This window comes from Amphiprion ocellaris, chromosome 11, assembly GCF_022539595.1.
Source record: "Amphiprion ocellaris isolate individual 3 ecotype Okinawa chromosome 11, ASM2253959v1, whole genome shotgun sequence".
NCBI classification, from domain to species: domain Eukaryota; kingdom Metazoa; phylum Chordata; class Actinopteri; family Pomacentridae; genus Amphiprion; species Amphiprion ocellaris.
The window spans coordinates 4,925,892-4,941,868 of NC_072776.1; the positions used below are offsets into that span (position 1 = coordinate 4,925,892).

At 39.0% G+C, this 15,977-nt stretch overlaps 1 protein-coding gene across 1 annotated transcript; it reads left to right on the forward strand.

Annotated features, from left to right (window-relative positions):
- The first annotated feature begins 87 nt into the window (after window positions 1-87).
- LOC118470928 (uncharacterized) lies at window positions 88-13,613 on the forward strand. Its single transcript, XM_035952307.2, has 3 exons — window positions 88-142; window positions 8,338-10,299; window positions 10,375-13,613. Exons 2-3 carry the CDS (start codon window positions 8,380-8,382, stop codon window positions 11,116-11,118), a joined length of 2,664 nt encoding a protein of 887 aa, XP_035808200.2. The 5' UTR covers window positions 88-142; window positions 8,338-8,379; the 3' UTR covers window positions 11,119-13,613.
- Window positions 13,614-15,977: the final 2,364 nt, after the last annotated feature.

Sequence of the window (15,977 nt, forward strand, 5' to 3'; positions counted from 1 at the left end):
AAACTGGAGTCGGCTTGGCTTGTCTCCTAGCAACCAGGGGAAGAGCAGCGAGGAGCGCCGGAGGCTGGAGCTGAAGGAGTGAGCAGATGAAGACGAGTGGAGCAGAGCATGGGGTCACAGCAGCGCTGCTACCTGCCCACAGGTAAGACACCATTCTGCAGGAGTGTCATGGTTTTATTCTCTAGTAGACTTTCTGTATTCTTTGATTTCATGTCAGTTTTGTGTGAAGACGTGAACATTAGAAGATTATTTCTGATGTATATTTGACTTTTGGTTGTTGCTTAATTACAGCCATTTTAGATTCTTTTTAACGCTCCTGTTGTCCTCATTTACGGGCACCAAAAATTGTTTCCTTGTCTGAAAAAAATCCAAAAATTCAGCCAAAAAATTCCCCAAATTTCTGAAAATTTGCAAAACCTTCAGGAAGAAAATTCCAGTAATTCCTTAAAAGTTTCCCTTAAAAGTTTTATTTTTAAAAAAAATCCCCCAAAATTTGGCAAGAAAATTCTTGTAAATATTTTCAAAAAATGAGTAAAAATCTTCCAAAAAAATCCTAAAAATATCTAAAGTGATTCCATATATATCAGTTAAACTTCTGTTTTCTTGAAGAACATTCACATAAAAATCAACCAAAATCCAGCGAATTTCGCTTTATTTTGGTTGATTTTTATGTGAATGTTCTTAAGAAACATTTTTAACATTTCTTTTTTCCCACCAAAAAATGTTCAAAGATTTCCCCAAAATGTTGAAAATGTGGACATCAGAAGTTTCACTGTGAAAATATTTTTTTTTTCCACATTAAAACGGGTCAATTTTGATCCACAGGACAACACTGGGGTTAATGTCAAGGCCTAAATTTGAGGCATAAACAGTGTTTTTCTCATTTGCTTCCTTTAATGTGACCCAACATTCACAAGATGAGCAACCGGACTCCTTCATCTATAATGTAGTTTGGTAATACGAGGAGAAACCAACAGAACTGACACACTGCCTCAGATACACCTGATCTACCAGGTAAAGAACTGCACTGCAGGTGGTGGAAGAAGAAGCTCTCAAAATCAATTAGGTTTAAATAGCTGCACTAAAATAAAGAAGTTAAAAATTCTGCATTCGTTACTTTACCTTAAACAAAAATGATCTCAAGTGTCAAAAATACAAAGAAGTCACATGAATATATGTTTAATTATTAAAGCGGTTCATAACTTATACCAACATTAGGCTGCTGGTTCAACTATTAATGCAATATTAAATTAAATACATTAGATACAGCCAACCTCTATATTAACCAACTACAACACCTTCTTACTCTCTATAATAATAATAATAATAATAATAATAATAATAATAATATCTAGGCTCAACAAAAGAAGCTAATAGAACGGTTTATAAGTTAAGAGAACTACTAATGAAATTATGAATTGAAGGAATTGATTGATTAATTGATTATTGATAAAAATGAAGTTGTTTCTTGTGTTATAAAAGAAGAATTTATGTATTGTCTCCTTAATTATTATAATCCTGGACACAGTTTTTTTTTTTTTCAATTTACAAACATTTTCTAAATCATGTTGCTCCATTTAAATTTACTTCAGTAGTTTTTGGCTTTTTCACGTTTGTGTTCATGCCGTTGTTTTAAAAAATTAATTATTTAACAGTGAAATTGCCCGTAATTAACTTTTTGTTCATTCTGAACTACGATTGCCAATTTCAAACATAGAAAAATTCATCTTGAAAACAAAAAATACTAATAAAGCTGTCCTGCATGTGAGAAATTCAACTAAAATATTTTTCATATGAGTTTATTTTAGTTAAACTGAATGCAGCTGAAATATTTCCATATTTATTGCTATCTGAAAATGTCCTGAAAATAAAAATAAGGAGAAGAAGAAGACGATGAAGATGAAGAAGATGAAGAAGAAGAAGAAGAAGAAGAATCAATAAAGTACAATTTTTATCTTGAAATTCTGCATTTAAGCATTCAGTGGTAGAAGTAGATCTACTCTTGAATTGCTTTTTAAACAGCAGCGTTGCTGGTATTGCATAAATCCATTCACAGCCCTTAATTTAAAACACACACATCTATAATACTAATGTTGCAGCTGAAAACATCCATCTGGTTGTCGTTTGTGTCTGTCACCTGGTGAAGGCTGCTCACACTCATTAATACTTTTAACTGTTTCAAGGCTGACGGGAAAAAAACTAAATGTATGTTTTTCCCCCCATTTAGTTTATGAGTTTGATTATCCAAGAGCTAATGCTAAGCTAAAACTATTGTCCATTCACAAGGGTTCAAAACAGTAGAAAAATCAAGGACTGAAACGCATCAAGGTGACACATGTTGCTTGGAAACACCTACAATAAATTGAATTTGGACTCATGTTCATTCACGGTTGGTCAGATTGTTACTTGATCTCTCCCAGTTTGTGATATTACAGCGTTTATACGTTCTAACAAACTAACCCATCAGGACAGCCCATAAACACCTGGAGTTCCTACATCTGTAATATGCAAATGTTTGACTGGAAATGCAAACAACTACACAAATGTCTAATAAATAAGCACAACAACAAGCAGCCAGACACTGTAGCTTAAAGATCATCCTCCTGGTGGATTTCTTTCCTGTACAACCAGGCTTGGATGTGTACAGTGGGTTTGTTGTTGGGGTAGAACAACTACATATGAGGGTACTTCTAAAAGTTCCCCCCCTCACCTGGAAATAAGGAGCAAAACTCCCATTTTGGGACATAATCGTATACTATAAAATCTTGACTGTCCACAAAAACTCAAATGTTTAAAGCAATCCAAAAAAAAAAAAAAGGAGAGGAAAAGCTCCAGCTGGCTGATGTTGCTCCTGGAAATCCACACAGTAGAAGCAGCCAAATGTAGCCCCATGAACCTGACTGATCTGACCTCCACATCTATCCATTCCTGAACTGAAACCAGCATTTTCAGAGAGATGAGAAGGTCGTACATGCTGTCGAGTAGAATAAAGGAGACTCAACATGAGACCTTGACCTGAAGGTTGAACATCACTGGACCAAGAGGCTTGAAGTTGAAAAATGATTTAAGAGCTGCACCCGTATAGCTCAACTGGCTGAGCGAGGCTTTAGTTCCTGAAGCAGTGGCCTGGGTTCCATTCCCACTTAGGGCCCTTTACTGTATGTCTTCCCCCATTCTTCTCCACACTTTCCTGCTTGTCTTCACTGACCTATCAAATAAAGCCACAAAGGCCAAAAAAATAATAATAATTCAAGAGCATCTTTCTCCTGGGATGTTTTCTGGTGACGCATACAAATACATGAAGAACCCTCATATGTATGCCTGCGCCTTATAGCGCCGCATGACGACGTATTCATCCACTCTGCTCGTCAACTAGTTCCACATAACCAGATAAATGCTGTAGGTCGATGACGTTGTAAAGCGAGGACCTCCTGTACTGGCGTTGTACAGTCCACATCAGAGGCTTTATGCACTTGATTATCTGAAAGTCTTAAACTCTCATGCAGTGAGCAGGAAAAGTCCTGAGAGTTGACACTAAGCCAGTCAGACTGCTGACAACAGTTTCTGCTGACTTGTGAACTCTAATGTACAACTTTTGGGGCAGTAAAGGTTCAGGCTGTAGTTACTGTAAGAAGATGAAGCTGAGCAGTTTGGTAGGAAGAGTAGGTCGACCAACTAGTAAACGAGACAAATCGCACTAAACCCCCCATAACCAGTCTTTGTCCCATTGGTCCAGCCGGTATGATCAGTGGAGGGACTGACATTGGTTTCAAAACCGGTCCAAACGTCCAAAAACAAGGCATCCATCCACCCACTCACAAATCAAGCTTTTATTTTGAGGTTTTTCAGCCCATTAAGCATTTAATTAAACCAACAAATTAAAGCTACAAAGAACAAAAACACTAAAATGGTGACTTTTAAGAATCCTGAGCAGCACTAAATTATCCAACATCACTAAAAGGTTAACAGAATATTAGCTTTATATGGAAAATATATCGAATATGAGATTTATAGGGTGTGGTTTTATGTCTAAGAAACACAGCTGAGAAAATGAGTCCCCATAGAGCCCAGTACAATTAGAGCTGATTAAAAGCTTAGGCTGGGTTTAATTAAAAGCAAATGCTACCCAACAGGTTTATGGTTAAAATCAGTCTCTGCAGGTTAAGTTTATGATTAATATTTAATCAAAGGATGAGAGGTTTAATATCGAACATCCCCACTGGTGTTTTAAACAGACAGAAAATGACGGCTTCTCTGTTTAGTTTTTAATCTTTCATTTTTCTTCCCCTCTAACATTTTTTTTAAACTATTTAAGTCCCAGAATGAAGCTGGTAGAACTCAGACCTGTTAACTGCACAGAAAAGTTATATTTTCTTGCTTCCACAGTCTGATATGAAGCTGCAGAGCCACACATTAATCCTATGTGAACAGTGTAGAAAAAATAATTAGCAAAGACTTTAGTTTTATGTATTTATTTATGACTGAAAGCCATCAGCCATCCTGTGTTTTCTTCATGCTACTTTATATACTGCTGTGTTTCACCATCCAAGGCTTGACAGATTGAATATAAATCATACTTGCTACCACTTTTTCTGTAACAGCTGAATAATTGGCACATTCATTATGAGACATATGGCAGTAATCTTTTTTTTTTACACTTGTAAAAGCATTTACACTCACATTTACACTGACAACACAATTATCAGCTGCAGCAGAATGTCACATTAAATTCCATTAAACATAACGACGCTGAAAAACAGACTAAGACAGAATCTGAGGGAGAAAATATAAATTACTGCTGGGTCAATCTATAATTGAGGGACTTTTTGGAATATATCCTGCATACATTTTTATTAATCTTCCTGTCATCCTGCGGGTCAAAACTGACCTGTTTTAAAGTTTGAAAATGTGGGGAAAAAAAAATTATTTTCACAGTAAAATTTCTGACGTCCACATTTTCAACATTTTTGGGAAATCTTTGAACATTTTTTTGTTGGAAAAAAAGAAATGTTAAAAATGTTTCTTAAGAGCATTCAGGGAAAAAATCTGAATGTTTTTAAAGAAAATATCATGTTTTACTGATTTATATGTAATCAATTGAGATATTTTTAGGATTTTTTGGAAGATTTTTGCTCATTTTTTGAAAATATTTGCAAGAATTTTCTTGCCAAATTTGAGGGTTTTTTTTTTTTTTTTTTAAAATAAAACTTTTAAGGGAAACTTTTCAGGAATTAGAATTTTCTTCCTGAAAGTTTTGCAAATTTTCAGAAATTTGGGGAATTTTTTGCTGATTTTTGGATTTTTTTCAGACAAGGAAACAATATTTTTTGGTGCCCATAAGTGAAGACAGCAAGAGGGTTAAAAATAATAATAATTAAAAAAACGAATGCTTTTTATGTTCATTATGATCATGTCTTTACAAATTCCATAATTATTTATTATAGAAACAATCACTTATTAATAAAAAATGACTGGATATCAATAAAATGTCAACTAAATAACCGTCCAAATTTAATAACAATCACCTTCTAATTAGCTAAACAATAATAAAATGAGTTTATTCAGAAATAGTTTGGATTGTGTTCTTTTTATCAAGTTGAGATAATCATGACAGATATTTCTTTTTTGGCAATATATCAAATTTTATATGAAAAATAACAAATTAAATCACTTTCCACTAAGTTCCCCATTCCAAAAACACCTCTCCAGGAAGTGTGTTAATTCCAGATCACATGACCTGCTCCACATGATGTCATTTCCTCCTGAAGAAAAGCCTGGCAAGACTCCAAGGCTTTCTGACTTATTTAATATAAAGTAGTGTGTGAGTCAAGTGTGGATTTATCGCATTATCACAGTTGTATATATAATATTTAGAAGAATCTTTGTGTAAAAATGTCATGTGGTGTTTGGTTATAGGTGACAATGTTGATTTTAGGCCTGAAAACAGCAAAAATGTCAACTATGATACAAAAATTGTATATTGACCCTGCTGTTATCTGCTCTTAGTTATTAAATATGTATGCTAAAGGAGTTTTCAGTATTAAAAGTTGCCAGAATATTTGATTGTTCCTAATTTTGTCATGTATTTAATATATTGCCATCATGTTGCTTATTTCTGATGCATTTTTTTTTTAAATTAGCTTGTTTTTTTTTTTTATTATTCATACTTAAAACTAAACATAAAGAAGCAACAAACACGTTATATAGTACTTATGCAAAAGACTGGAAACTGTTTAAGTTCCTATATAAAAAAAAAAAGCCAACCTGTTCAAGGCCATAAATCTCCTTACGTTTGCTTGATCTAAATGCTGCTTTCTGTTTATTATCCGCCGCCTCCCCGGGGTTCCGGCATTATCACAATACATCACACAGAGGACAGGCATCTTTCAGCACCACGTCTCCGCATCACTTTGTTCGGCTCATGAATAAAATATCAAAGCGGGGTCTATTCACAGAGCCGGGGAGCTGAGAAGTCTCTCCTTACCTCCCACTCTGGATGCTTCTGGCTGTCTGCTGCCGTTTGAAATGCTAATAGATCCCAAAACTTTCTTCCTCCTCTGTGCTACTTCTCTCTGCCCACCACCTCGTCTCTGTATCACCTTTTCACAAGCAGCTGTTCACTTGGCAGCCAGTTAGCACAACAGCAAGCCTATCTGGTGCCAGTAGTTAAACTTCCATCACCTTTGCCAGACTGGATTAGAGCGTGCCGGATTCAGGATTTCTGTCTGTCATGCTTTTACACATTAAGAAAACCGTGTCTGATGAGAGACGTTTTCATTATAGTCAAGTGCTTCACATTTGGATGTCTCTATCTTGATGTTAGTACAGATACACCAGACAATAAACTGCATATTAGGAGCTTCGGAACCTTTTTCAAGTAAATATTTAACTATATTTTAAAAAGGGCCACACTGCTGACCATTCCTTAAAAATGTACCACAGGGCCTGTTACCTGCCTTTTTAAAACAGGAATGGCTTGCATTAAGAGCATATATAATTCATTTGAAAGGTGCATAAAGTTACCTGCAAACTATATACATAAATAGAGCTGAATTTTAGATTAAATGGCTTCAAAATATGCAGAGATATGATTATCTGTTGGGCCTGTGTCATGGTGAAGCCAAACTGTTTCAGAGGATTGCTAATTGCAGTCAAAAATGCCCCAGAATATTAAGTGTTGCATCAGTTTTGCCAACAAACAGCAGCAAGACTTAAAACTGAGGTTTCTCCGACATTGAAGGGCCTCAGAAAAACAAATGAATTAGCAATAATATAAAGTTATTCCAGTGAAAATAAGTTACTTTAGTGGCAGCATCTGAGCCTTTGGTTGATTTTTCGTCTGGATTTCTAAAGAATGGTGTCGTTACAAGACTAAAATTAGGACTTCAATACCATATATGCATAAATATGTCAATACTAAAACCAATACTACAACAAAAACCTAAAACATCAAGAAACACAATGACCTGAGAATATGGAGCTTCAAATTTGTTCTCTGTTATTCATGAAAAATTAAAAACAAGAAAATACTTTGTGAAAATAAGTCCTAAAACAACAGGAGTGAATTACTGGACCACAGTGTACGCAAATGTTTCAATATCCAACCAACATTGGAGCAATTTTTCATTCTTATCAGCTTTTGTCAAGTTCATGTCTCTCCAACTTCACCTGAGAATGAATGAAAAGGTTAAGTCCTTGCAGAGATGGGTGCAGCAGTACTTCAGTGCACATTTTAATCACCCCTTTCATTTGCTGAGCATTGTAAAGTCATCCTTAGCAGTGTGAAAGCTGCATTTGAAGATGTCTGTCAGATCAGTCACTTCACTATAAAGATAAACCAAATAAAACAGTAATCACTGCACTTACATTCCTGTTCAAACTCCAGTGGTGAAGAAAGTTTACTTGTCACAAAATACCCGAGGCGGCCGTGCATTTCACACCTAGGCCTTCAATGGTGCCCCGTCTGAATCAATCCACCCCATTATAACTACTTTATGGTTATAAAAACCATCTTATTATGCAGAAATGCAGTATAAAGAGCCGTTGAATCGCAGACAGATAACTCGTGTAGCCACAATAAATGCATTTACTGAAGAAACAGACCCAGGCTGCGTTTTCATCGTGCATCTGCACAGAGCAAACTTCACGTCATGCCCAAAGATTATTAGATTCATGTCGTACAGTGGAGCAAGCTGTGGACTTATAGGATTGTTAAAATCACACAGTGTGTAGAGACCTTTAATTACCTGACACATGATTCACCAATGGGCCTTTATTATGTTCATACTGTATTGTTTATGTATGCATTTGTCTTTCCTTTAATATGTCTTTCTGTAGGAATTAAAGCTGAATGCTAGAAGAGTAAAGATCCATCCGTCCATGATGTTTGTGGGAACTTCTGTGGGTAGCAGCCCCACCTCTCCAGTCCCGGCCCACGGTCCTGATTATCAGTCAGATGGTCCATCCCCTCCATGCTGGTTAACTCAGGCTCGGTGCGACCTCGCCCAGGCCGAGGCCGAGCTACGACGCCTACAAGAGCGTCACGTGACCGAGACCGAATCTGTCAAGCGAGCTGTTGAACGAGCCATATTGGGAGCAAGGAGAGAAGAGCGCCGCCTGCTGGAGAGGGTGGAGCAGGACCACCGGGACACTCAGCAGCGTCTGGAGCAGGTCCAGAGGGAAAACACAGCAGCTGCCCGGGTCAGTCAGTCCCTGCTGGACCAAAGGCTCCGGAAAGTGGCTCAGCTTCAACAGCAGGTTCAGGATGCTGGCCAGTCAGTTCTGAAGGAAAGTGTTCCAAACCAGAACCTGCTGCTAAAGGAGGTGGCAGAGTTCCTACAGCCCTGGGAAATCTCAGTTGCCCTGAAGAAAGTGAACTTCAAACCCAGCCCCCAACCTAATGCCGTCACCTTCGGAGACATTCGGGTGCATGAACAAAGCCTTTGTCTGCATGTTGGTGGTTGTGGTCCACAGGGACAGATGTGTGCTCTCCATTCACAGGAGATCCAGTCTGAAGATACAAACCATCAAGGTTCTGGAACAGAGAAGAGCAATGAAGGACAGGGCTGGACCTCACCAACAGGGAGGGTAGTCAGAAAGATCAGCCTCTCTAACCGGAGTGATCTGGGGTCAGAGGAGGAACAAAAGATCTCTACCGCAAAGATAAATCGCTGGCTTCCGAAGTGTGAACAGTCTGAGTGGGAATCTTCTCAAGAAGACGAGATAGATTCAGGTTCCTTCCAGTCGCAAGGGGAGGATGTATTTCTGGCTGTCCCTACGGTGCTCAAAAACATGGATATTGAAGGCAAGGATCAGGTGTACAAGATGAACAGTAATGAAAAACAACACTCACCAAGAAACCAGAGGAAGCTTCTTTCTGTACCCTCCAATAGGATGCCATCCCCCTCACCTGAACGAAGACGGGACCATGCTAAGCTGGGTCACTGCCTGAGTTTAAACAGTCAGAATGGAGATAAAAGAATGATGAGTCAAGAGTGCAGTAGTAGACTGTTAAGGTACGGGAACAGCACCCTAGCATCTCCCAGGATGACTCCAAGAGACTCTCTGGCCAGCCAAAGCTGCCTCGACCTCACCTCCAGGGGTCGCCCTCACTCTCGCCTCAGCCAGTCCTCGGATGAACACTCTCTGGGGACCCTTGGTGATTCTGGTAGAGCTCCATCTCCAACAGACAGCCTCGACTCCAGCTACACCTTCATCGTCAGCCCGTCTCATGACTACAGTCTGAACAGAGGCTCTTTGAACTACAGTTGCCGCTTATCAAAGTCTGCAGTTGACTTGACGCACAAAACACATCCGCTGATCAGTGGTGGGACCAATGATCACGGAGTGTGGAAAGTTAAGTGTAGCAACTTCAACTCCATGTCAAGCTCCACCTCAGCCTCTCCAGCTCTCAATAGGGGACCTCGGGCTTCTGACATGGGGCAGACCTCCTCTTACCTGACATATAGAGGTCAGAATATGTTGCACCAGCCACAGAAAAAAGTCGCAGCAGCTGCATCAAAACAACAGCTCGTGGCTCGGTCTTTGTCCATGTCGGTCATAGATGGTTCCTCTCAAGACCCAAGGAAAGGCAGAGGAGAAAGAGGAGAACCAGCACTTGTGGAGTTAGAGGAAGAAGGTGACCCATCCTTCTCGCTATTTAACCCCAGAAACGTCCCTCTTATTGGGCAGTTTGGAAAGCAGGGTTCGGGTCGGGCTGACCTTACCTTGCCCAGCGGCATCCATGCAACACCCCAGGGCCAGCTCTTTATAGTGGACTGTGGAAATGCACGTGTTCAGGTATGTGTGATGTCAAATGTGTACGATTCACAGTAGATATCTATGAGGTTAAAACTAACTTAAACTCTGAAACAGGTGACGGACCTTCGGGGAAATGTCCTCCAGCAAGTGACCTCCCCAACTGCTGATGGTTCTGCCAGACGATGTCGAAACTACTTTGACATCGCTGTCAATGCGAAGGGTCTGATTGCACTGAGCTGTGCAGCAGAGAGAGCCCTGCTGGTGTTCAGCCGACATGGCCGACTGCTCCAGACCTTTGGAGGGTCTGGGTTGGGCTCTGCTAAAGATGAACTGGAAGCTCCCAGAGGTGTGACTGTAACCAGGCTGGATGAGTTCTTAGTGGCTGATATCCGGAAAGGTACCCTCGTTGCCCTGAAGCTTGAGACTAAGACTGGCTCCCGTCTGGAGCGCACAGTGGTGACCGGATTCCACAGACCATACTTAGTGGCAGCCTGCTTAAGCTCAGGAATGATAGCCGTGTCCGAAAGGGGCAACGAAACAGGCCGAGTGCCTTGTATCAAAGTCCTGGAGCCAGGATGGAACACAGTGAGGGTTCTGGGTGTATGTGCTGGCATGGGGCCGGTCCTGGCCTGCCCCTGGGGTATCTGTATAGATACAGATGGTAATGTGCTGGTGGCAGACTGGGGGGAGCAGCACAGAGTTCTGTTATATCCTGCTCAGGGAACAGGGTGGCCCATAGTAAACCAGGGCTTGAGTAGTCCTCGTGGTCTGACGCTGTTACTTGAGGGTCAGCTAGCCGTTTCAGACAGCATGCATCACTGCATTAAGATCTACCAGTACAAAGCAGCCCGAGCCTAGAAAGAGCTGACATGTAAGGAGACACAATGTTCAAAGAAAACGATCTCAAAGCAAATCAGGCACATCTGAATAATAACTATTAAATCAATCAGCTGCAGCTCCTGGACTCACACTAAACTTCTGCAATTAGACTGACAAATGATGTGTTGGTGGCTGGTCTGGCTGGACTGGAGGAGTCATGAGTCCACCTGGATTTGAAAGCCAAAGGCTGTCCATTCATCATTAAAAGAGAAAGCTATAAAGCTAAGCTGCAGAGAGAAAACTGAGCATCCACAGCTTTCACTGCAGCGTGCTAGTTTGTTTTTGTTGAGCTGCTCTGAAGCATTCAGGCTCAGATAGAATTACTGTTTGTTTGTTTCTGACTGTGGTTTGTAGATTGGAGTTCAGTTACAGTCTGCTCAGTGTCTGTGTGCTGCTGCTGTGATACCAGAGCTGCTAACAGGCAGGCGATAACTGAGGCCAGCATTCACTGTAGTTTTAATAATGTCAAACATGAATGCACAGACATCTGCTACTATAATTTATTACACTTGTTAAAGAAGAGAGAGAATTTTAAGTGGTGGGACAGAGATTACTTTGTGCTCCAGTGTGGAATTTTTATTTTGATGTGTTTGAACCAGAAGGATTTCAGTGTTTCAGTTGAACCTTGTCATGATTAGATTCAGGAATTCCTTTAAATTCTACAATTTGTCTCATTGTCACTGATCTTTACTGACAGCGAGCGGCACTCAGCGGCTCCTTTCAGTCCTCCCACTCCCCTCTTTTACCACAAGTGTCTGTCATGTAAATCTACCGCTCTTTGATGGATCTGTATTTAACACGTGGATACGCTGATGCCTTCAAGTACTCGTGGGTGGAGCCAGACTGCCATCCAGATTTTCTTTAGTGAGATGTGTCTGTGCGTTGCAGATGTTTTATTCAGGAGGTCGCTGCTTATTTGGGATGTGGAGTTATTAGGTGCACGTTTACGCAGATACTTTGCTGCAGTTTTTCATTTTTGGGGGAACTTTTCACTTTTACATGAACAAGAGTTTTGAAATTGCATCACGCACATGAGGGGAATCTCTCTAATTGCAGGCGTGCATAAATGACAAGATTTGAAATAATGGTGCATCACACATGACAGGATGTTACTGAGATGATCAGGCCAGAGGAAGCAATCAGGAAGCAGCGTCTTCCTCATCAGATAAACTATATCTAAACGGTGTAACGTGAGAAACAAACAAAAGCAGAAGGCTAAAGGAGTGTGGACAAGAAAAGGTTTGCAAACCTGGTTAGTATAGTTTGTCAACTCTGATGTTTTAATTATCAGTTTTGCTATCTGTATCTGCTATCTGCTAATGTTAGCATCAATGCTTGGAAACAGATTCTCCAAGGTGCTCTGGACAGTAGTGTGATGATCATAATCATCCAATTTTTAACTCAAATGTATCAAATATCTTTAATATTATCGAATCGGACTTGATGAGTCTGTGGAGGTTTAACATTGGATCAGTAAACCGCTCACAATATCAAATAATCTGCACCGAACATCACAAGATCCCAAATCAGATTTCTCCTCCAACCGTCGGGTAAAACGTGGAAACTCGGCCAGGAACTCCCGACGTGAGCCGTTGTTTTGTCCAGTACTACCGTACTCAGATACACATGTGGACAAAATTGTTGGTACCCCTCGGTTAATGAAAGAAAAACCCACAATGGTCACAGAAATAATATAAATCTGACAAAAGTAATAATATATAAAAATTCTATGAAAATTAACAAATGAAAGTCAGACATTACTTTTGAACCGTGGTTCAACAGAATTATTTTAAAAAATAAATTCATGAATTAACTTCGCTAAATTTATCTTAAGAGTTGGTTGCACATATTCAACCGAAGACTTTTATACTCTGTAACAGTAAAACAACTAACGTGTGTCCGAAGTTTTAGAAATGGAAATAATTATGGGTTAGACAGTTTTTATGTGATCCTTCAACTGTTCTAAAACTATAAACAATGAAGTTTTAACCTTCCAAATGTAGAAGTAAATGATTAGTTGTTCTTAAATACAGCTTAGACGTTGATGCATCAATAATTTAATGCTGAGATAATCCTTCACTATCTGTACTTTTACTTTTGATACGCACATTTTTTTGTTAGTTTTTTTTTTTTAAACTCCTAATCCTTTCCACTTTTTGTTAAGTTAATATTTAAATTCTGTTGTTGTATTGGTATTTTTAACTGACAAAACTGCTGGAGCACTTTTCTGCTGCTTGGATTCCATCCAAAGTGTTCCAACATTCTCATCCTCCTCTTAGACAAAACCATGACATTTTAAAACAGAAACAATACGCTGGAAGGCTTCCAGCTGTGAGTGTGAGCTATTATCCAACAAGACAAGCTTGTTATGTCTCGTCACTTTTACTTTCATGACTATAAACATGTTTATTTGTGGGAAATCCACAGTTTTAATGATGTGCATGTTAAAAGGAATTTAAAAAAAATAAAAAATAAGGTTGAAATTTTGTTTATTGTGATATTTTCCTCACTAGGCTTTGCTATGGGTCATAACACAAAAGAATCTAGACAATAACTGGTATTCCTATCATAAAGAGCATCACAACGGTTGAGTCACAACAGCATGAAAAACAGCTTAGAAAGAAGCTACTGAACATTACAAAGATGTTTTTGGAGAATCTGAAAAAAAATACAGTTGCCATATATGAATATTGCATCCACAAATGGCCTTACAGAATGCAAAAAATCTGATTATTTATCAAGAGGTGAGTTAAGTTCTGCCGTAAACATGCTACAGATTTAATGCTGATACAAATTTAATCACTGCTAAATGAATTTCCACACACAGAGAAGTGAAGGATCTCCAGGGTCTAACGCTCACTTCCTCCTGTTGCCAAGCGAACAATAATATCAGGGCTTTGTTTGCATTTTAGTCCGTTTCCTGCACATCTAAGAGACTTGGCCGGCCTCTCCACAGATCAAACACCCCCTCACTCCTCCCAGCTGTTCATCAGTTCAGCTCCACTCTCATCCATAGACTGTATAATAAAGAGTCTATGCTCTCATCGCTGCGTTCACAGTTTGAAAATGTGTCATGATTGCTTAGTGGAGAGCGACATTCGCTTCCTGCAATACATTTTGTGCAGATTGAAAATGATTCTGAGGTGGTTCTGCTCGGTCAGGGTGTCCTGTCATACCAGAAAAATGGCACACTGATGTCATCCTTGTCTTGGAAGACTCAGAACATGGCTAAACCAGTAATTTCCCCAACTGCCCTCTTGCTCATGGATAAGCACGAACCAATCCAAAGGCCTTTCTTAGCACAGTTTATATTCTGATACAGTAGGGTTACAGCTAATATGCTAACGGGTTAAACTCTTGACCTTTGGTTCCCTTGAAAGTCAATACAGTCAAGACAACAGTCTGTAAGTTGTCAAAAAGACTGAACTTTTGCACAAAATACAGCACAAATTTAAAATGCAATACAACTGAGCAGCATGATCATACTGAACTGTACTGAGGTGAAAAAACTGTTTCAGAACTATTGTGTGACTCAGACCTAATATGAGAACAAAAGATTTATGTTCAAACCGAGCTCACTATAAATGTTTAAATCTAAAAAGGTTTGTCCTCTCTTTGAAATAAAAGTGACACATCATCTGTGTGGGAGACAAACAGATGTGTAGTAGGGCTGAATTATATGCAGAAATAATCAGATTCTGATTATTTTTAACAGAATTTTCATCATAATATTAGTGGAAATGAATATTTTTGCTGTAGTCTTTACAAATCTGTTGTTTCTGGAGAATATGATTGAAAGTCTGTTGCATCTCTGTAGCACCACAAAGCTTCATTTATAGTATTTTACTTCTATCAAAAGATTGCACCTCCTGCATTTGACCGTGTTGTGATTTCAGTATTGTTTAATTAAATCCGTTGTTCAACCTTAACATTTCATAACACTCTCTATCCCCAAAGTTTGCACTGTCTTTGGCCAGAATTCCTTTCGCTTTGCTGCAGTTATTTATTGGAATTCCCTCTGAAATCTCTGAAACTGTCGTCTCTTCCATCACCTTACATGTTTAAGCAGAAGCTGCAGCAAACCCAGCTGACCGCTGCACATACTGACTGTTTTCACTGAAGTGCTAGCATTAATTTAGGGTGTTTCTAATCTCTGTTTAAACACTTGTGTCCTTTTTTGTACATATGTTGTTTATTTGTTATCTTTCTTCCTCCTGGGGCCTCTTGCCAGGTCATCATTGTCAGTTTGTTGATTTTGGTGCATTTTTGCTTTACCTTCCTTTTACAGGTGGATCACTGCAGGCACATTAAACTTCTCCTTACACTAATTTACATGAAATGCTGCAGGTTTGGACACTGATGGTTCTGGTGCTCCGAACCTTCAGCCACTTTATCTGAGCGTCTTGAACTTCAGCAGGATAGGAAATATTGGAAGTGTTTCTAAAGAACAGTGAATGTTCTTAAAGAAAATATTAGAAGCTTTACTGATATATATGTAATTACTTTAGATATTTTTAGGATTTTTTTGGAAGATTTTTACTCATTTCTTTTGAAAATATTTACAAGAATTTTCTTGCCAAATTTGGGGGATTTTTAAAAAAAAATAAAACATTTAAGGAATTGTTGGAATTTTTGCAAATTTTCAGAAATTTGGGGAATTTTTTGCTGATTTTTTGGATTTTTTTCAGACAAGGAAACAATATTTTTTGGTGCCTGTAAATGAAGACAACAGGAGGGTTAATTAAACACAAACACTGCACCAGCTAACTCACCTGTGTGGGTTTGTACAGGTGGAGTTGTCCGTGTTGCCGTGCAGAGAGGCCACGCTGTTGTGTTGT

Bases quoted from the DNA above. Each gene is read 5' to 3' on its own strand.
- LOC118470928 (XM_035952307.2), top strand. From the start codon at position 8,380: ATGATGTTTGTGGGAACTTCTGTGGGTAGCAGCCCCACCTCTCCAGTC. The intron at 10,300-10,374 runs GTATGTGTGATG...ACTCTGAAACAG, and splicing joins GTGGAAATGCACGTGTTCAG to GTGACGGACCTTCGGGGAAA.